This window comes from Coturnix japonica, chromosome 2 (assembly GCF_001577835.2).
Source record: "Coturnix japonica isolate 7356 chromosome 2, Coturnix japonica 2.1, whole genome shotgun sequence".
Classification (NCBI taxonomy): Eukaryota; Metazoa; Chordata; class Aves; order Galliformes; family Phasianidae; genus Coturnix; species Coturnix japonica.
Window position 1 is genome coordinate 72569814 of NC_029517.1, and position 20983 is coordinate 72590796.

General features: G+C 37.7%; 1 protein-coding gene across 2 annotated transcripts in view; it reads right to left on the minus strand.

Annotated features, from left to right (window-relative positions):
• LOC107309772 (collagen alpha-1(XV) chain-like) overlaps positions 1–20983 on the minus strand; it is a 90841-nt gene that overhangs the window by 22755 nt on the left and 47103 nt on the right. For both annotated transcript variants that reach the window (XR_004306143.1, XM_032442532.1), the window contains exons 13-25: positions 19402–19452; positions 18592–18627; positions 18415–18498; positions 16167–16232; positions 14498–14533; positions 13245–13307; positions 9314–9391; positions 9161–9196; positions 4682–4735; positions 4524–4583; positions 2809–2877; positions 2501–2542; positions 1328–1373 (exon numbers count right to left, since the gene is read on the minus strand). Coding sequence is in view for 1 of the 2 variants with exons in the window: in XM_032442532.1 (XP_032298423.1) it covers positions 1328–1373; positions 2501–2542; positions 2809–2877; positions 4524–4583; positions 4682–4735; positions 9161–9196; positions 9314–9391; positions 13245–13307; positions 14498–14533; positions 16167–16232; positions 18415–18498; positions 18592–18627; positions 19402–19452 (721 nt within the window). In the remaining variant the exon portion in view is untranslated. The remainder of the gene's footprint in view (positions 1–1327; positions 1374–2500; positions 2543–2808; positions 2878–4523; positions 4584–4681; positions 4736–9160; positions 9197–9313; positions 9392–13244; positions 13308–14497; positions 14534–16166; positions 16233–18414; positions 18499–18591; positions 18628–19401; positions 19453–20983) is intronic.

Genomic DNA, 20983 nt, shown 5'->3' on the forward strand with positions numbered 1-20983 from the left:
AACTCAATCCCCTTTAGAAAAAGTACCAATATGTTGTGCTTTACCTCAGTAATATTCTCTGTGGCTCCAGCAGTCAATTTGTTCATTCTGTAAGTTTTCTTTTGAGCAACAAGATAGTGAAGTACTTAGGCTAGAACAGTAGTCTCTGAACCAAAGCTGACCTATAGATGAACTTCACTACCAAATGCTATACCACATATGCAATGCAATATTTATCTATTTTGCTGTTTAACATGAATATATATTTTGATGCCAATTTATAGAGATCTGTTGTAAAACTTATTGTGTTATACTAAGCCCAATAGGGGATTTTTCTTTATTTAGGGTCATGTTTATGAGGCAATAAAACCTTGTGAGCATTGGAACCAGACATATGATTTTGTTGAGAAATCTGTGGTTAGAGCCCAAATAGACATAGACACTCCCTTGAGCCCTGGCCAGACTTTGCATGGAATCCAACAGGAGGATGACACCAGATGTTTCCACACTTGAAATTATGTACGCTTGTTAATTCAACTATGTAAAAAGTGGACCCAGGAGTAGTAAGCTCAGAAACCTCACCTACGAGTGGATGCACTACGTAGGACCTCCCAATTGCCAGGAAAGGCTCTCCAAATCCTTGCTGCAATCAGGGCTTCCCAGAGATTGTTGGTCTACATAATGGTAAATCATGTGGGCAAATGGTGATGTATCTTCTGTGATCACTACAGTTATCTTGTGTAGTAATAATTAGGTGCAGTAACTTGCTCTGTTTTATTCTTGTACAATTTCACTTATTGCTTTAAGCTTAAGTAAAGATAATTTATATTTGATGCCTGTGTCCTTTGTACTGACTCCATTTGTTGCCAAAACAGGCAGAAATCATAAAAAGAGTGTATTTTGGCATCAGTTACCCAGAGAAGGGAAGTATTTCTGACCTCATCAGTAAGGCGGTGAAGGAATGAGACAACTTGTTTTGTTGGTGGGATGTAATATCAAGTGGATATTAGAATTTGAATATGAGGAGCACTGCCAGAGCAGACAATGACTTGCCAAGCAGTGTGTGATGCTTGCTCTGACAGTCCTTTGCTCTGACAGAGGGCTCCTAAGATTAGAACCCATGGAACCTGTGCTGCATTGCTTCATTTGTAAGTCTTAGCCTTCAAAGTGCAGACATATGCTCATTTGTTCCTTAGTCTATGTATTGAGACTGGACCAAGATATAAAATTATGACTTCAAAAGAAAACAAAGTGAACTCCATGAACTCAGTTATGCAACAGCTAAGAAAAAAACTATTTGTTCACTGCAAGAAGAGCTTATTTAAACCATGTTACAAGAATTACTCACCATGGGCATCAAGAACTTTTTGATTTCCAGGGTAAATATTGCTCACCTATAAGCAAAGAAAACTCACTTAAACATTATCCATACCCATTAACTGATGGAAATGCATTAGTTAGTACTGTTAGAAAGCCTGAAATATTTGCATACTATCACAGAAAGTACATAGCTTCAAAAGTAATGTTTTCTGTTTATTTCTGTGGAAGCAATAGATACAAAGATACAACACAAGATACAAAGAGCACAACAATATTATCTGATAAATCCTCAACTATAAAACACTACTTTTTAACACAGCTACCACCATTAACTATACATTTTCACCAGAGCTGAACAAAGCCTGCACACCACACTTGTGAGAATCTGTATGACTGTCTCGAACATGGCTTGTCTTTCATGTCACTGTTGCTGCTGTTGAAATGGACCATGCCTCACCTCACTGCACCAGCATCCACAGTTTGGGCTCCATAAACATTCAGCAAGTGTTGATGAATTTCAGTGGATGCAATTTTTTCCACATGGATAAATTCAGTTACACATCTTTGCTTCAAATGCATCTCCATGTTCACAAGATCAGGTCTTGTTATGAGCTAGAACACTTCCAATGATGGGGCACCCATGATTTCTCTGAGCAACATACATTACAACACTCCAGTCTTGAATTATATGTGAATAGATTGCATATGAGTGTCAAACAAGGAATGTGATCGTTCTTTTCTGATGCACTTTCCATGTCACTTTAAAATATATAAAAAGTCTTATTTTGAACAGAGAAATTGGAAACTGTTGGAGCAATAACAACATGGAAGTATTACTTGTATTAAAAGGTTTATGTATATGTATGTGCAGAAGTTAGCTTCTCAATTAATTCTCAGTCTGTAGAAATGTAGGGCTTTGAAAGTCATTGAAAGAGTTAGGACAACCAACTAATTAATGTGCTTTAAGGGAAAGGTTACTGTGTTTTTAGTTCTCTTATATTTTTTAAATGTGGCTAACACTGAATATCTAAAGACTTGAAAATCTGTTACCTTGAAGGCTAAGTAAAGCAGATCTCTGCTGCAAAGCAGAAGTCATGGGGTAAAAAGCTGCAGATCTACTGTGGTTATGCATGTGACTACTTTGGTTACGCATCATCATGGCCATGCATCTTGCTAACAGCAGATTATTTGTGTTACTTACTATATTCTTGCAATGAGGCCTAGGAGAGACTGGGAAAACTGCCTGTTCAAAATAGGATGGGAAACAAGTTTATTGAATGTAGGCAATAATATATGACATAATATATCTAACATTAATATCTAATTGACATGTGACAACAGCTCTTCTTGAGAAATTTCTTCCTATGCACACAAGCAACTTAACCCACTATAAATGCTGTTGCTTGAAACAAATTTTGAGATTTTATTTTGCAAAACATTTTAAGAACAGCAAATTTCTTCTTTAGAGGAAGAAGAGTAACAGTTTATTGGATTATTCAGTGTACTTACTCCTTTGATGTGAACTACACGTCCTGGAGGTCCTGGGGGTCCAGGAGGGCCTGGCAAACCAGGAATGCCCTGGTAAAAGAAAGTGAAATAAGGACAATTAGACAAATCTTTTCATATAGTGGGAAACAAAGGGTAACAGGATCAGAGAGTGCTATTTAATCAAGAAGTTTTGTGTTAAATGACTTGAGGGAAGACTGAGCTTTCCATTATAGGGACCAAGCTAAGCTGGAAGGTGAATTTTAATATTTAGCATAAATCTATAGAGACCAAAACAGTCTAAAATTATTATTTCCAGGAAAAACAAATAAAGAAACATCCAACAAAAAGCATTAAAACTTGATTAGGCCTCCAAGATTGATCTGAGACCCCTAGGACTGATGAGATTCATATATTTCCAAGTGTTTGTCAGTTAGCTACACACTACTTAGCATCTTCAAGGAACCCTGCCAGCATGACCGCCCTTTACAAAAAACTGTTATCAACTCTTCACTGCGTCATTTAAAAACTTAGAACCACACCACATCCAGCTTTTACTCTGCATTATGAAAGTGAAGTGGCATCTCAGCAATAGCTAGAGATCTAATGGATTTTATCTTTCTTGAGCACTTGAGGAAGTGCTACTACAAGATGTTGTCTGTTTTGCTTGCTTGCTTTGATCTCCCAGCCTAATAAATTTAATCAAGTGACAAAATCTTTAATAGTTTTTGTTATACAGTCCAGAAAATTAACCTTGATACGAAGAAATCAGTCTTTTCTGACAGGCACTGCTCTTCTCTTCTGTTTGTTTTTCTCCTGTTAGAATTTGCCTAATTTCTGGTTTCATCTTCCAGCAACTATGTTTCTATTAACCAGATCATCTCTTCTGAAGTCTAGCTGATTCCAACCTTCTTATGATTTCTATGATAAAGTAGTAAGAGGCCTGTCTTCTTCTCTTTTCTTCCAGCATGTGTCTTATACAGATGAAATATTATTAGCTGCTGTTCTACTAGGAGTACAATTTCTTTTCCCAGCACAGATTGATCCTTATCAGAGCAGTTACAAAAAATACACTAGACTGAAACATAATGCTTAAGCTCAGTTATGCTTTTTGTTGTGTAGCCCTGCCTTCATGTTTGCCATGACACCAGTGGAATAAATTCTATTCATAAGAACAGAGCTGAAGCAACAGAACCTTGGTTCATCATTTCTTATTCTATAGTTACAGGATGTAGACGGGCATGTATGTGCTATCATCTTGGGAGCACTATGCAGTAGTCATTACTCTGGATGCAAGTAAATGACAACTTAAGCAGGTAATGTGTGTCAGTAGGCACCTCCTTGTTAGTAGGGTAGCTGATGCTTCATGACATACTTATGTACTGTTTGGATATACGCTAGTTATTTAAAAGCCCAAGGGGAAACCTTCAAACAATGAAGACACTATATAGTTACGAAAAGGATTGGCAGTCTTGGATTGTTTGTTATTTAAACCACCTGTGTAGTGAATCTCACACAACTGTAATAAATATCTATACGTGTAAGAATTGTCCAGGTGGACGCAGAAGTTGACATTCCAATGACTGCTGTCTAACAGGAAAAACAGCAGGAACATCTAATCATTTCAAGCCTATTTCAGCTATTTAGTCCTGTTGTCATTTTAAAGGGATTCAAAGACATCAGTTAACTTTATTCATTTAACTTTATTAATTAAGATTCAATTAACTTTAAGAACTTACATTTAATGCTTCACCTTGTTCACCTTTCGCACCTTTCAGCCCATTCAGTCCTGGGCGGCCCTGAAATAAGTACACATAAGCAGAAAAACTAGTAGAAATAACAAAGTATATGTCAGAAATGAGCTGCTCTTCATTCATTTTGAGAGCTTAATACATACTGGGCGTCCTGGGAATCCAAGTTCTCCTTTAGGTCCAGCAGGCCCTATTGGTCCCTGGGCAAAAAATAAAAATTAAAAAAAATGTGATTACAGAAAAAGTAGAAAAAGAACAAAATTGAAAAAAATGCTATATGGAATATATCTGAGACATTTTATTGCAGTAAAAATTAGCCTGTGATTGTTCAAAATGTGTAGAATTTTCTCTCTTCTCATTCTTCTAAATGATCTTGGGAGCTGAGAGGGCTGCATATATCAGTGAACTCTGGTCTGGAAAATACTGATCATCTGAAATGAATCTTGAATTCTCAGCCATTGTAGCGTGTGCAATTCAAGGTTAAGTCACCATGAATCAAAGAAAAATTAAATGTATCAGTCAGTAAAAATAAGGCTGTTAGTGGTATATACTTTATGTGTCTGCTTTTGTCTTGAATTGTTTCATTAATTATTTGTGCAGAAGATCCTGAAAGTCTGTAGATTAGACCAAGACTTCTGATAGCTCCAGACTTCTACGTGTCTCTTGACAGTTTGGATACGTGGGCTCCTTGGGCTGGCAGTTGAAACAGATCCTTCTTTATACAAGAGTTACCCCTCTGGCCTCACAGACTGATCTAAGTGACTTCAGACAGTAAGGTCAAGCAGGTTACTCACAAAAAGTAGTCCAGCACCTTGGATGATCTACTAATTGGTATTTGCAAACATAAAGCTTCCAGGCAATCAGTGGTAACAGATCAACAAAAAGCAGTAAAGCTGCAGACAGCACAAGCTTTTGTCTGCTGTCAGCTTTCCACAACTCACTAAAACCACAGCAGTCTAGACAATCTCTTTACTTCTGTGTCAATCTTTTTTCTTTTTTTTCTTTGTTTTTTTTTTTTTTCTTCTATTTTTTCTACAGCCTGGTGAAGTACTCATGAATACTTTTTTCCTTTCAACTTGAAACTTCGCGTTTCAACTACAGACAAGGTCCCACAAGCAAATGGGAGAAGCTGAAGGCTATGGATGAGTTGAATACATCAAATCTGAATGTTAATCTTCTGATACGTAAAACATTATTGGTTACGTAACCTCAGTGTATAGATCTCACTCAGATACCTCTTATAGTTGACAAATGATGTGTTTAATCCTGAGAAATCACAGTACTTTCAATGTGCTTGCTCTTACAGACTTGCCGTCACCACCCACAAATTAGCAGTTAACACAGACCTGCGCTGGTGAAAGAGAGACACTGACTATTGCACATCGAACCATATTATCTTAAAGTCACTTTAATAGTAACCAATATTTGTTGACACTGTGGCTGCTACTTCAAAGAATAAACAGGAAACAATTTAAAAAGAGGAAATCCTCATCTAAACACTCATTTGCTTTTGACTATTAGTGCAAAAGGAGGAGGCAAGCTTATGGCAGAATGGAGCCTCCTTACTCACAGTTCAGTTCTTCTGCAATTAACTGAAGGCATACAGGAGCACAAGCCAGTTAAGAGCTAGAAAGATTGTAATAAATTTTCTGATATTAAACGTGCATTATTTGTGTACACAGAGTTTGCGTCAACAGACTCTTGATGGAGAAATTCCATTTGGATTCAAGTACCATTTTCTCACTAGTTCATGTTCTGAATTAAACTATTGTGAAATAGATACAACTTTAAATTACCAAAATATTTTTTCCAAACTCCTGTTTGTCCTTCTGTCTATGGAATATATATATATATATATATATATATATATATATATATATATACACACACACACATTTTAAAAGAGATGTTAATTTGTGGAAAAATTATCTGATGATGATCTATCTTAGGCATTTATTGATTAATTTTGGTAATTCTTTGCAATACCAACTGTCATCAAAGAGTGCACTCCAAAATTAATTCCACGGTACAAATTTAAAAATTATATTGCCTTTAGCTGAATGCTCACTAGTGCTTCCATGTGTATTTCAATCATACCAAAACTTAGGACTGGATTAGAGACAAGAGTTCAGAAATAGTTAACTTGTGACTATATGTGAGATTTAAAACTGGCTCATGAACATCTGAAACTGCCTGAAGATAGCACCATTTTTTGTTTCACATCCTGCTTCTACCCACGTGATCAGCACTAGTGTCTGTTGAAAGCAGCCCACTGCTGTTCACTGACAAACGGATACTTCAGTATTGCACCACCAAGATTTAAAAATGAGTCAACTCATCTTTTACTGCTACAATACACAGTGATGGGGTTTGATAAAAAAAGAAATGAGAATGTTGCGGGTTATTTTTGTACTAACTTCCTGTTACTCGAGCCTTTAAAGAACAATCAAATCTGATCTTTTATGGGCAATGAAGATGATTAGGAAAATTCTTATTTTGTTGGTTTAAATAAAGAGAAGTTGGGTCTGGATCTCATGCTTTAACTGGGACTTTAAATGTATGTCAAGATTGCACAGGCTGACAATACCAAGGCCACCTCCTTTGTCAAAGCCTCAGCCTGCCCCAAGCAGATGTTAATAACTCCCTGAGACAGAAGCCAGCAGTCATAACTATAAGTGAAAGAAGGAAATGAGGAAGCCACAGAAAACTGCTCATCAGAAAAGCAAATTTGATTTGCAAAGGCAGGGGACGTGATTTGTGTAGGCTGACACTAAGATTATCACTCAGGGCTCCTATTAAATAAATGTGGTGGTTTGCTTTATTGACAGTGAATAGCATAATCCAGCTGGTAAAAACTTCTCACTTCCTCTTTAGCAGGAGGTCTGATTCAGTCAGTCTCTTCCACTTTTTTTATTAACACTAATCTCCTAACTATCCTCAGCCAAAAACCTGCTTTTCTGTACCTAGTCAACCATTCTCCGAACTCCTGTGATCCTCACTTCTGCCCAGATGAAGTCTCAAAAAGAGGGAAACTGGGGAATTATTTTAAATTTTGGAAGCTTGTCTATATGTGTTCTGCCCCAGTAACACAGAGGAATGATCATGATTCCTCAGCTATCTTTGAGCTGTTCTTGAGGCAGAGCTTTACTTTATACCAAGTGGAACAGAACGATTAGCATGGATACTTTGATAAGTTAGGCCACAGACTGACTGGCTAAGTACTCTGAAATTTGTGTATTATTGATGCATGGTGACTACAAAAGGGTTTTTACTGTGGGAAAATGCTAAAAAGAATTATGATGATCAAGCTAGAGTTATGCATTAAGAATCCTTAGGCACTAAGAGTACACTAAGACCAGAAACTGCCTGGTCAAAATCTTCAGACATGCTCTGTCTGCAAAATTATCCCATAGTGTAATCATTCATGTCAGTCTGGCAAGAAATTTCTCTGAATGGCCCTGTGTACACACTATGTATGAAACATCTCATGGCAGTACAAAAGGTGATGTAAACACATTGCTTGGGACTAACAGAAAAAAGGACATGTCCTGAAGGATGCATAGCAGTAGGATGAGAGGCAAACGACACAAGCTAGAACAATGAGAAATTTCAAATAAATGCAAGGAAAAGCTGACTTATCTTGAAGGTCATTATATAACAGGAACTTGCTGGACAGAGAAGCTTCAACATTATCTGAGAGATGTCGAAGACTTGATTTTGGCAAGACCCTGAACTAAAGAGACCTGCTTTGGCCAGAGGGATGTAATAGATGACTCTGAAGTTCACTTTCATTCTAAATTATCCCATGATTTTATGACAAAGTGAAAAGATAAACTCCTCTAGAAGTCATACAAGGAGGACAGAAGGAACTCTCTATTAAGTTAGGATAACTCTGTCAAGGTTTTCTAATACACAGTATTCAAGAAGTTTATCAACACATCCAGCTAGTTCTTTCTAAAGACCACAATAACTGATGGCAAAGCATTCTGTTCACCTTAATGCAAAGGAAACCACAGAACCACAAAATCAAACAATCATAGAATGGCTTGGGTTGAAAGTGGCCTCAAAGATCATTTAGTGCATGGTCCTGAGGTTGGACTTTGTCAACATTCCTTGTGATCTTCAACTCAACCAGGATGTGATCACTACAGCCCATACTGCCTCCAGTCTTAAACTCTTTCATGAGTTCATTGACGAGTGTCAGGTCCAGTAACCAAAAAAAGCTACTAACAATGAGTGAGGCACAATGGAGATCAGGCTACATCAAAAGGAGATGAAAGGAAAGACTCAATATTCTTGACCTTGACAAATACTAGACTACAATAAATACATTTCTACTCTAACACTATTGAGTCTGTGGAACTCAACTGTGCAATACTTTATGACAAAAGTATTGTTGTGCTCTCATACATCTTGTGTCCAGTCAAAGATTTTAGGCCAAGTTAGTGAAACAGAGACATTCAATCCCAATTTCAGAATATGGTCTGATGCTACTTCCTGATGTGCAGCTTCCTCTGAACCCAAGGAGTAAGTTGGAAATTCTTGGTTCCTACAGAAACTGGGGCTGACACTGTCTGTTGTTTTAACTTAAATAGAAGCAGAAAATAATTTAGATCTAGTCTTACCATTGGTCCCATTGGTCCTACCACTCCAGCTTCACCCTGTTGAAGACAGACACATGCAACATTTACAAGGAGAACATCTGCAGTATCTAGCAGAGGTGGCAGATAACAAGGCCACCAAACATTCTGGAAGAACACAAAACAGTATTAACTCACCTTCTGTCCTTTTCTTCCTAACAATTCAGTTAAAGATCCATCAGCAGCAATGATAGCTCCAGGTTCTCCTTTTTCACCCTGTAATTATTGTCAAAGTAGTAATACTTGCAATTGCCCTCTATAGATCATCTGCATGAAATGCTCTATTAAGATTTCTGCCAAAGGGAAATGGGCTGTTGGAATCTTCCTGTGTACCATCAGCTTAGATACCGGTTAGTAAATTCTAATGTAACTGTAAATTCTTTATAAAATACTAAGTAGAAAGCAAGAATATTTATTTCTACGTCCTTGGGACATTATGTGATCTCCTTATGTTTAAAGAAGACTAATTCCCAGCATTCAATATATGAACCTCTGAGTTTCTATTGTTCAGTGCACTTTATTGAATAATGGCACCATAATAACAAATATTAATTCCCAGTGCAAACATGTGGTTGCCATCCTAGATCATTCAGTTGTAACCTTCCTCCTACCAGGTCAGACAGTCTGAGCATCTTGGTACAATAGGTTTCCCAAGAACTTTAATGGAACAAATCTGTTTTGAAACTAACAGTTGCATTCCTAATTAAAATAACTCAGGTTACAACACTTCCATTGAGCTTAATCTCCTGTAGATTTAAGGAATATTTTGAAGAGTCCTTGAAGCTTAGTTTTACTGACTTTATTTTCTGTGAGATTTTATGGATGAGAGGCTGCAACAGAATCATTTTATAACAGTTCTTGGGAAATAACCTAGTGTTTGCATGTCAGAAACAGCATTAGAAAAATCACTGTGTTACTGGTGGGTACAACATACAATGGCTTCAAAGTTTTGATTTCCTTCCAATGTAGACGACAGAAGTGGAGAAAACACACCAGTCTACCAAGCTGAAAATGTTTGGAAGCAAACACTCTTCGAAAGATGATTTAAAACCAACTTTTGTGGCATTCCTGGCCCGCAGACAACTCCAAAGCAAAAAAAAACCCACCTGGTTTTAAGGTTGAGCTTGACATGCACTGGTTAAAAATGGAATCCCTGTGTAAAGGATGGAACTGTTTTTCTTTTGTTGTCTCAAAGCTTGCTTCATGAGGCCTTCATGATAAGACTCTGACTGACAGCTGTTAAGTATCCTGGAGAACGGATGGTGGGTGTCATTGTGCCATAGTGTTTCTGCTTACGATTGCAAAGATAAACAGAAACAGGAAGAGCAGTCTTCCTCAGGGGTGCTGCTCGAAGGAGTGGACCACTGCAGAAGGCGATAATGCTTGTGTCCAGCAACAGAGACCCCCTCCCTCCCCTCCTTGCTGGCTTATCTGTGGACCAGGAATGCCACAAAAGTTGGTTTTAGATCATCTTTCGAAGAGTGTTTGCCTGTTTGTTTGGAAGTTTGGTATTTCCCCCCCAAAAATGCTGAGCTGTAATCCTCAGACTTCGAAGAGGAAAATTCCCACCGAAATGGGGGATAAAAGGCCCTTGCTAAACTGGGGACTTTGGAGACAAACTCCCAAAGACACCTTTGACGGAGAATTCCCTGAGGGGAAAACCTCGTCGGAAGAACCCCCGGGACCTGCTTGCTGCAGAGCTCCCTGGCTGTCTCCCATCCCCCGCGGTGATCAGACGAGTTCCTAAGATCAACGGACCTACTGTGTACCTTGCTGGACTCACGGTGGTGACTATATCTCTTTTTCTCTCTGCAAAGACTCCTTGCTTCTATTTCCTACTTTCCCTATCGCCTACCTTCCCTTCCCAGTCTCCCTAAAAAAGGCTAGGACTTTAATAAACTGGTTGGACCAACATTTGAACTGTTGCTTCTTAATCTCACGCCGGGTATACACATATCAAAGAACCTTGCCTCCCTCCTACAAATTGGAGCGAGACAGTCAAAAGGAGACCATTCCTAACATGTTCCAACTTGTAAGAAATTGAGGGTCAGCTACTCATAAAGAACAGGAATGAAGTGTTTTTGTTCTAGTTATTCCCAAGACTGTAATAACTCAGATGTTACTCTCACCTGTTTCCAGCAAGTAGATAAGAAGGGGAGGAACAGAACAGCAGCTGCATATTTGAGCAGGGGAATTTAAGAGCAAAACTACCGTACTGTAGCCTCTCTGCAATGCCACAAAATGAGCACTGGTGTGCAGAATGAGAGAAAGTACCCAGAGAGAAGAACTCCTGAGGTCTTACTCTTTCTTTGGGAAAGCAAAACTTCAGTCTTCATTGTGTAGGCAAAGTGCTCTGTGCCACAGAAGCAGGAGAAGATTAATCATTTTTTAATTTGCCTGTTTGGTTAGGATCCCCGGCTATCAGCACTGAGGACCAAATTGCAAGCAGAGGTCACTTCATGTTCAACGCTTATGCAAACTTATTCTGATAAATGCATACTGCACTGAAGAATTTCAGCGCTGGGACAAGAATGTCAGCCCTTAGTACTATGTAGGTAGCTCTCAAAGTAATACCTCCTAGTTATTTCCATGGAAAATGTAACAGATATAAAGAGCACAGTAACACCATTTGATAGAGCAATTTCTCAACTACAAAACAGTAATTTTCAACATAGTCACCACCATTATCTATGCATTAGCTGTGTGGTGTGGTCGACACACCCAAGGGATGTGATGCCAACCAGAAAGACCTGGACAGCTTCAAAAAGCGAGCCCAGGAGAACATCATGAGGTTCATCAAATCCAAGTGCAAGGTCTTGCACCTGGACTGTGGCAACCCCCACTATCAGTACAAGCTAGGGGATGTAAGGATAGAGCACAGCCCTGACGAAAAGGAATTGGGGTACTGTTAGATGGGAAGCTGGACATGAGACAGCAAAGTGCCCTTTCAGCCTACAAAGCCAAACATGTCCTGGGCTGCATCAAAAGAAGCATGGTCAGCAGGTCAAGGGAGGCAAACCTGCCCTTCTACTCTGTGCTGGTGAGGCCTCTGTACAGGAATGACATAGACCTGCTGTAGCAGGTCCACAGGAAGACAACAAAAGTGATTCAAGAGATTGAATACCTCTCCAACAAAAACGATCTGAAATAGCTGGGGTTTTTCAACCTGGACAAGAGAAGTCTACAAGGTGACCTGAAGCAGCTTTTCAGTATCTAAAAGAAGGGGATGTTACTCTTTAGCAGGGTCTGTTGTGACAGTGCCAGGGGAAATGATTTCATGCCAAAGGAGGGGAGATTTAGGTTGGATATAAAGAAGTTTTTTACAATGGTGGTGAGACACTGGGATAGGCTGACCAGAAATGTGGTGGAAACCCCACCCTTTGAGACATTTAAGGTCAGGCTCAACCAGGCCTGGAGCAACCTGATCTAGCTGTATGTAGATGTCCCTGTTCATTGCAGGGGATTTGGACTGGATGACCTTTAAAGATGCCTCCCAACATTATGCATTCTATGATTCCGTAATTTTTACCAGCAATAAATAGTGATGGACTGTATGCTGTCTTAAAAATCTGCACCAGCAGAGCTGATCCACTGCGGCTGTCAGTGCTGTTGAAATGCATTACCCACTGCCTCACTGTGCTCACATCCACTGTTTGGGTTCCAGAAACATCAAGCCAGCATTGATGAATGCCAGTGGGTACAGCTTTTCACACATGGAGGAGTTTGGTGATACAACTTCGATTCATCTGCACTTCAGTGTCAGATGCCATTTTGTCAGACTGTCCCTCTGTCATCTGTCACATGGCAACAGCACTGAATAGAATACAGGGAAGGTACAAACTCTACTTCAGTATCACCAGTAAATGCCTCTGACATCCTGGGCCAACATAATAAAATAGGAGGCATTATTTTCAGAGCAGCCCTTTAATTATATCAGGTGTTTTGTTCAGCATTTTTCTTCAAATTCCACTTACTGTATTTTTTGCTAACATTCAAATCCCTAGTAAGATTAGAATAATAAAACTTATAATGTTATTAAGGATTTGTTATCTAGCACATTTTCTCTTACCTGTTGTCCTTTGAGTCCTTTCAATCCAGGTAAACCAATGTCACCCTTCGGTCCCCTTGGGCCCTATGCAAAATCAAATCCATAAATCCACGGTGAGATCTTCTGCGAATACAAAGCTAGACCATTTTACTACATGCCCTTTTAAACAAACAAAATACATAAACTTGAATCACTCTTGTTATAATCCAAATCTTAATTTACAAGACTTACAAGATTGAATTGTTGTCTGAATCAATGTATTCCCTAAAACAAATATTAGATAGGGATAATCTGTTGCAAACAACAAAAGGAAAAACTCTGATGTTTACATGTATTCACAGAGGGAAATAGGCAAACATTGACAGGAACAGAAATTCAGCCTAAAATCTTCTCTTCCCTAACCTACTCTCTACACTCATGGTCTGATTTTTTTTTTTTTGTTTGTTTTCATTTTTATTTTTTTTAATCAGTGAGACTTTTTTCAACAGAATTTTTGAAGTTACATTTTTAAGAAACAGCACAAAAATAAATAAATTACTTAGAGAGAGATCGCATATTTGAAATCAAGATCATTTATGTACCTCTTCTCTAGTGAAAGCATTCTGGCCAGATCATGTCTTGTTTTACAGTATTCCATAATAAGTGACTTCAGAAAAACTTTCTTGTTTACTCTTCAAGAAAAAAATTCAAATGTATATAATTTTTGTGTTAGTGAAGAGCTAAAGAAAAGATGTGAAGTAGGGATGAGTATGGTATTTTCACATAAAAATTCAGAAAGACTGACAATCATATCAGTTTCTAATAATTGCCAGCTCTTTTGGTTATTCTAAAAAAATAGTTGAATTTTATCTAAGAAAATAACTTTTTGTGTTCTTTTTATCATTCCTAAAAGAGTAGAGGAATAGAAAACCTAGCAATTATCCATAGTGATGACCAAAAAAAACAAAAAAAAGAATAAGAAAAAAGAAAAAAAGAAAAAAAACTTAAGGAATAATATAATTCCATATACAATTCCATATACATTTCAACACAGTGTTTAGAAGCCCATTTATTCCTCCCAGTTTGCCCAGAACTTTCCCTTAGGTAGTAATTTTTCATTAGACTTTACTATATTATTTCCCAGGGCTAATATCTGCTGTAAACATTGATTAAAGAAACCCAAACTGTCTCATAAGAAAATTAATTATTCTTTATATGAATTATATTCCATATTGTTACAGTATTTAAAACACACTGAAAAACACTTGCATGGACTGCAGAAACATAATACTTACAGGAAATCCTGGTAAACCTGGCTTACCATCTGGTCCCTGCAAAATGCAAAAACTCACTCACAACTACATAGTACAGACTTGCAAAATGGCACAGATTTTCAGTATATTGTCTAAATGGTGAATATTAACTGATTTGAAACTGGACTGAGAACTTTATTCATCCAATGGTAAAGCTGTGATCATTTCACAATACCTTATCCTTCTAACTGTTTCTGAGACATTTAGATTTACTTTTCAAATCTGAAAGGAAAGATAACCAGGATAGTCTGAATAAACAGATGCTTTCCCCATGCAAAAGGCATGGTACTGCAAATCAGACTCTTTTAAATCTTACAGAATCCAACACAGAAACCACTGTAGCCCTCTCACCTTTTCCACTGAACCCCTGGTTTCCAGTAGATAGAAAATAGTATGTCTGCAAGATCTTAACTATGAACATGGATTTGTATTTGTACTGAACATATTTAAGATTGTTCAACTGTGTTATCTGCAGAGTCACACTTCAGTTCTCATTTAAACCACATGAACACAGATTACTTAAGTCACTATGATACTCCAACATTCTCCCAGTCTATGGTCAACTACAAGCCAGAAGTTGTGAAACCTTTCCCAATGTAACTACATTTCAAGCTACAGGGTCTACTTCTTTCTGTAGGGACAGTAAAAACTAGTACAAATCAATGAATTTCTACTGGGCTCATGAGATCACTTGTTTATGTTGTTTTGATATCCTGTTTTGTAAGGTTTGAATGGCAACTACCTGCACTAACAGACTTCATACAAGAGGGTCCACTCTGTGCTGGCATCCTAATATGTCCAGGGATTTGGATTCTTCTCTTAGGTACACATACCTTCCTGGTTTTGTCAGGGATTGAATGTGTGGGGTGCTCACAAGCAAGGTAATAAGCAAAATAAAATAAACAACAGCCTGCAAATGAAACTGGTTTTGAAGCAAAGTACTTAGTTTGTGGAATTCAAATCTTGTCAAGTGCAATATATTATAGACTTTCAGGCAAGTTCTAGGTAACACTGAATAGACTCTGCAGTTTGGAGAAGATGGGTTTCTAGTCCTAATTACTAGGATCTAGTACTATTAATTTAGAAATCCTTCCAGGAAGCAACCAGCTCTTCAAATAGTTAACCAAACTGTTTTAAAGCCACATGTCTAGCTGCAAAACAGAGCCAGAAATTTCACATCTGTTGTTTTATGAGATTTACAGATTATCATCCACAGATATAGTTGCTGTGAAATTTAACTCACACAAGAGCCCAGTATTCCTAATTATAATTTCAGGAAGAACTGATTAAAATATTTCATCCCAAGATTTCATGATTTGAAAAACAAGAATACAAAAAAAGTAGGAAAAATGCTATGTACATCTGCATCCCTGTTTCTGCATCAAATTTCACATTTTTGTCATTCTGATCATATTGTTCAGATTCAGAACTAAAGCAACTGCTTCAGTTTCTTTCTTCTAGACAAAAGCTCAAGAACTACTTAACCGACGCAGAATATATTTTTCCCGGAAGTACTCTCACACAGCTTATTGCTAAAGCTAACAGGAATTATATGTTTTTAAAGCACAGAAAACTCTCAGCTTTGGATACTTAAAAGAGAAAATTAAAGACAGAGCCACTTTTGAGATTTAATAAAGGAACACATACTCACAGGAGGCCCAAGCAGTTTTTCAATTGTTGTGAAGTTAAGAATTCCTTTTGTATCATTAAGAAGTTGCTAAAAAAAGTGGTTAAGAAACAGGTTATTTCAAATACCAAACAAAGCACATAGGGGTACACATGCATTTTTTAGAATTCTGCGGAAAGTTATAATATCTTGTTTTAAATACGCTACAAAAACCACAAGTAAGGTTACAGGAAATGCTAGCTAATACAACTTTTGTTACAGATCTAGAATAACAAAACGTAGCACTTGCATTTCACTCATTATGTAAGGAACTCAGAATGTTTTAAAAGCTTTCATTAACTGACACTCATACACCCCCTACTAGGGGTTGCCGTAAACACCAACAAAGTCTCTCCTTAGCCTTCTTTTCTCTAGGCTGAACAAAGGCAGTTTCTTCAGCATCCTCAAATACCATCTATGATGGTCCCTCACCATCTTCATCATCTGGCATGGGGCTTTCTTCCCTGTGTTAATATGTTTCTTGTACAGGGACATATATGGACATGGTACTCCAGAAGCTGTTCTATGAACGCCCACCACAACTTTGAGTTCAACACTTGAGCCAATTTTTCACTTATTTTTCATCCTTTTATCTAATTCATAGGTCAACAACTTGGTGACACTATGGTTTAAAAACTATAAGCTAACTTCCTAGTTAAATAGGTGTTCTAAATACTAGACAATACAGTCATACATTCTTTTGGGAGAGTATTTAAGTATTTTCACCACACACACACATAAAGCTGTAGATGAAAAGAGATCCTTACTTATTTTTGTCATTTGTTTCATTTCTTCCATTACAACAGAGTGATAATCTAATCTTGTTTTGCATTCAGAAATATGTACTGAATACTTTTAGAATCTTGAACCAGTTCACTTGTTTATCAGGCAAGCCTCACCACATATTTCAAGTTCAAGCTTTGTGTGCAACAATATATCCCCATGCAGCTTCCAGCAAATTAATGTCATTAGTCAGCTGTGTCAGCTAAATTTACATGTTTTGCACTTCTTATACATTCTGCCTTCCCTCTGAGGCTCTCAGTATTTTTTAAATGTAAAAGATAAGGAGAAATACATCCAGGATCATTACAACTGCAAACAGAGCCATCTAGTCACTAGCAGGAAGGAAGGCCCCACAGTTACACTGTAGCAGGGCTGGGAGAAAGAACATAAGTTTTAAGTCAATGTTTCTGTCACATAGGCTCCTTTTCCTGTCACAGATAATTAAGGAAAATCCCAGAAACTTCAACAGAAATATTATGAAGTATAGAGCTGCTGATACTCCCACTTTGAGCAGGAGTTTATACGAGATATCTTCAGATGTCTTTTCCAACTAACATTTCTTTGTATCTACATTTCTGCTCACCAACGACTTAGCATGACAAGTCTATGTGAGGAGCAAAGATTAGATAATATAATGAAAAAAAAAAAAAAGAAAAGAAATTATTTGGGATTGGTCAGTCTATGGGATGCCAATATATTTGCTGTCAACAGCAAATAGTATAGGTCAGACTAGATGATGCTGGAGGTCTTTTGCAACCAAGGCTGCTTTGTGATTCTATGACTCCGTTCTTGGTGATTCTATGATTTTTATTTTTATTTTTAATTTATTTTTTGTCAGTTTGAAAGGGGATAGATCTTTAGCTATCATTAATACTAACTAGTTTCTGCAAGCGCTAATGTACAAAAATGAACCTGATTCCACATAATACGTGCATATAGAGGATACTGGGCAATTTTAGATTTAGCTAGAAGTTGAATCTCCTAGCATTTTACCCTTTGACTCTTTTAGCTTTTGCTTACACTACAGAGTCAGTACTCTGGTTTGTATAGTGGATATCTGCTAGAAAAAACAATGCTATACCTCTCTCCTTCATGTTGATGTGACTCACATACCTTATTACGTTAAACATCCCCAGTTTGGTATTTCTTGGTTGTTTTTTTATGTGACTTTCATGATTTGTGCACAATCACCTGGGGAGTTTGAGAGAAGCTCTCAATGTTATCCCATAATTCTTGTATGCAACTAATTTCCTTTTTCCCTTCCTCTTTAACCTTCTCAAGGTTGAGATCATCAGATGCAGAGAGATATTAAGCTCTTTTGTTTGTTCATTTTAAGAAGTGGACTTATGTCCTGAACATCAACACCATAATTGCCAGATAGGCAATTGCTTGGGATCTCTTCACTTTAAGTAGAGTTACAAAGACCTTGATGCTTGACAAACACACTTACCTCTGGTATGGCTATGATTGGTCCAGGTGGTCCTGGTGGTCCAGGTGGACCCACAATATCATTCCCATCCTGCCCCGGTTCACCCTATTTCAACAATGTTATAAATGGAAATCCCATTTAGAAAGCGCTAAACTTCACATAGGTTTCTCAGAAAGAATTAGACCCACCCAGTCTCACCTGAGGTCCTGGGTCACCCTTCTCCCCTTTTGGACCCTTTGCGTGATAAAAAACAAAACAAGTGTAAATCATTTTAAACAGAAAACATTGAAACTTCATTCTAACAAAATGCAGATGTTTAAAATTATTTGACAATGTTAAAAGAAAAAAAAAAAAGCATAAGAAAACACAGCATATGATTAGTTTAGCATTAATTCAACAAGCCTTTCTTTCACTGTAATGACATCAGATGTGCCTCGCTGCTTCTTCCTTTTCATCGCTGACCACCTCAGTTTTGTTCCAGATTGCTGGATGAACTGAGCAGGGAAGTACAAATGAACTGAAGAGTTATTTTTCAGGTATGTTATTTCTAAGCTTAATCAGCCCCTCAAGATTCAGTCTGCTGGGGACATAGACAGTTCATTTGACATGAATGAGAGTAAGGTGGCAGTGAATGAGCTTCCAGCTGAAGAATTCTATAATCCTTGGGGCTATTAAGCAGGAAAAATGCATTAAAACTACTTAAGAGCCTGTTTTCCATGTAGTTAAAAGCAGAGCTAAATTCTGAATAATTAAAAACAAAAGGATCATCAAAGAAAGATAACTGGCCTCCAGAGAGCTCTGTATCACTTTTGATTGGTGAGGGAGGCACTGGCAAAGAATACTGTATTTGGTGTCTAAGATAAATGCTCCACATTAGATAGGACAAATTCAGACCCAATCCACCACACACTGCTAGTGAGTATTGTGAAGGCTCCAGCTGACCTGTAAGATACCAGTTTGAGAGCAAATGTGTGTTAGGTGATCGTAGGATATGATAGCCCAACTCACCACACCTCCAGGATATCCAGCAATGCCAGGTTCTTCTGTAATTGGGCCTCTCTGGAGAGAAAAAAAAAAAAAAAAAAAGTGCTGTTAACCAAGATGAGCAGTTTTTAGTTTCATACAAGAAAGCAGCTACCATCTCTGAGGGACATAGTATCTGGGTGAACAAATAGGGTATGTGGAGGGTTTCCATGGAGTCAAGATCGGTAGCTCTTATTAGTTATCAGACCTCTTCACTGAACCTGCTGTTTCCCTCTTTCCAGAAAAGATGTTTCCAATGCAGCTTCAATAATTCTTCATCATTCCTCCCACTTCTCCTTAGCAAAAAGGTGAGTTGTTACTTTCCCATAGGGTTTATTTTGTGCATTGCTTCCACTTTCAGTTAAGTGACTCTCAGACCTGAGGTAGAGATTGGAGAGGCACTGAGTGTAAATGAGAGAGGGTGGTAGGGATGACAGGATGCGGGGCAAAAAATTTGGTAATTCCTTCTCTAGTTCAATGGGAGACTGCAGTTTAGTGCTAAGAATCTAATCAATTACTCTACATTCTTTGGGAAAAACAGAAAGTATTACAATGTAATAATAATGCAGTTTCCCAGAGAAAAATGGATAAAAGAAGACTGTAAATTCATAAAGGAATAGATAAATAGAAAACTACCAAATAAAAACAACTGGAAGTGGTTCATTCAATGTGTAGCTAAGTTGCTAGAGACCCATGCCATAAGATCTTATAACTTATAAAAATCTACATAAATGTCAGGGAAGGTATCAAATTAATATAGAAGATATCTATGAAGAATTTCAGCAACTGTTTCTAGCTGAAGAAGTCCCTGAGTCACAAATTGATGTAGTCTGGAAGATTACTCCAACTGCAATATAATACATGCCCTTTTCGAAGGTCAAACAGTATCCACACAAACTGCTCAAACTCAACACTTTTGACGGTTGTTGGAAGCAGGATACTTGGATGGATGGATGGATGCGATCCAATAAAAACACTGAGAATTATCTAGTACGCTGCAGGAATCTCTGAAGGAATAACAGAACTTTAAAGCATCCAAAGGCAAATAGCCTTCTGTATTGCAGTTCCTGTGTGACAGAAGAAATTAAAGGTCCATAGGATTCCAAATTCTCTCTCTTCTTGGACCTCACTGCAGAACCATCCACCTTCATAAAATATCAAATATGCTCACTACATTAAGAAAAGACTTTCTCACTTTTATTTCTACTTTCGTGGGGAAAAAAACCATACATCAGTTTGTGAAGTAATGTTTTGCTTTAAAGGCATTTTCATTTTATGCAGCACTGAAGGATAAAAGTTGTTCATGACTACAAAAGGGATTTAAAAACCTAAGAAACTAATGGGGGATTTAGGCACCTACATGACTTCTAAAAATGGTACTTGCAACTTCAGCCTCATATTTTCTTATAGAAAATGGTAAGTATATGCCTACAGCAAAAGTATTTGTGCAGAGGAAATAAGCTTGAACAAATAGCATTCTTCAACAGAACACTCTCCTTTCAGGCATGCTGGTACAGGGAGATCAAATTTCCATTATTACAAATGTAATTTCATCAATTGGTTTGAC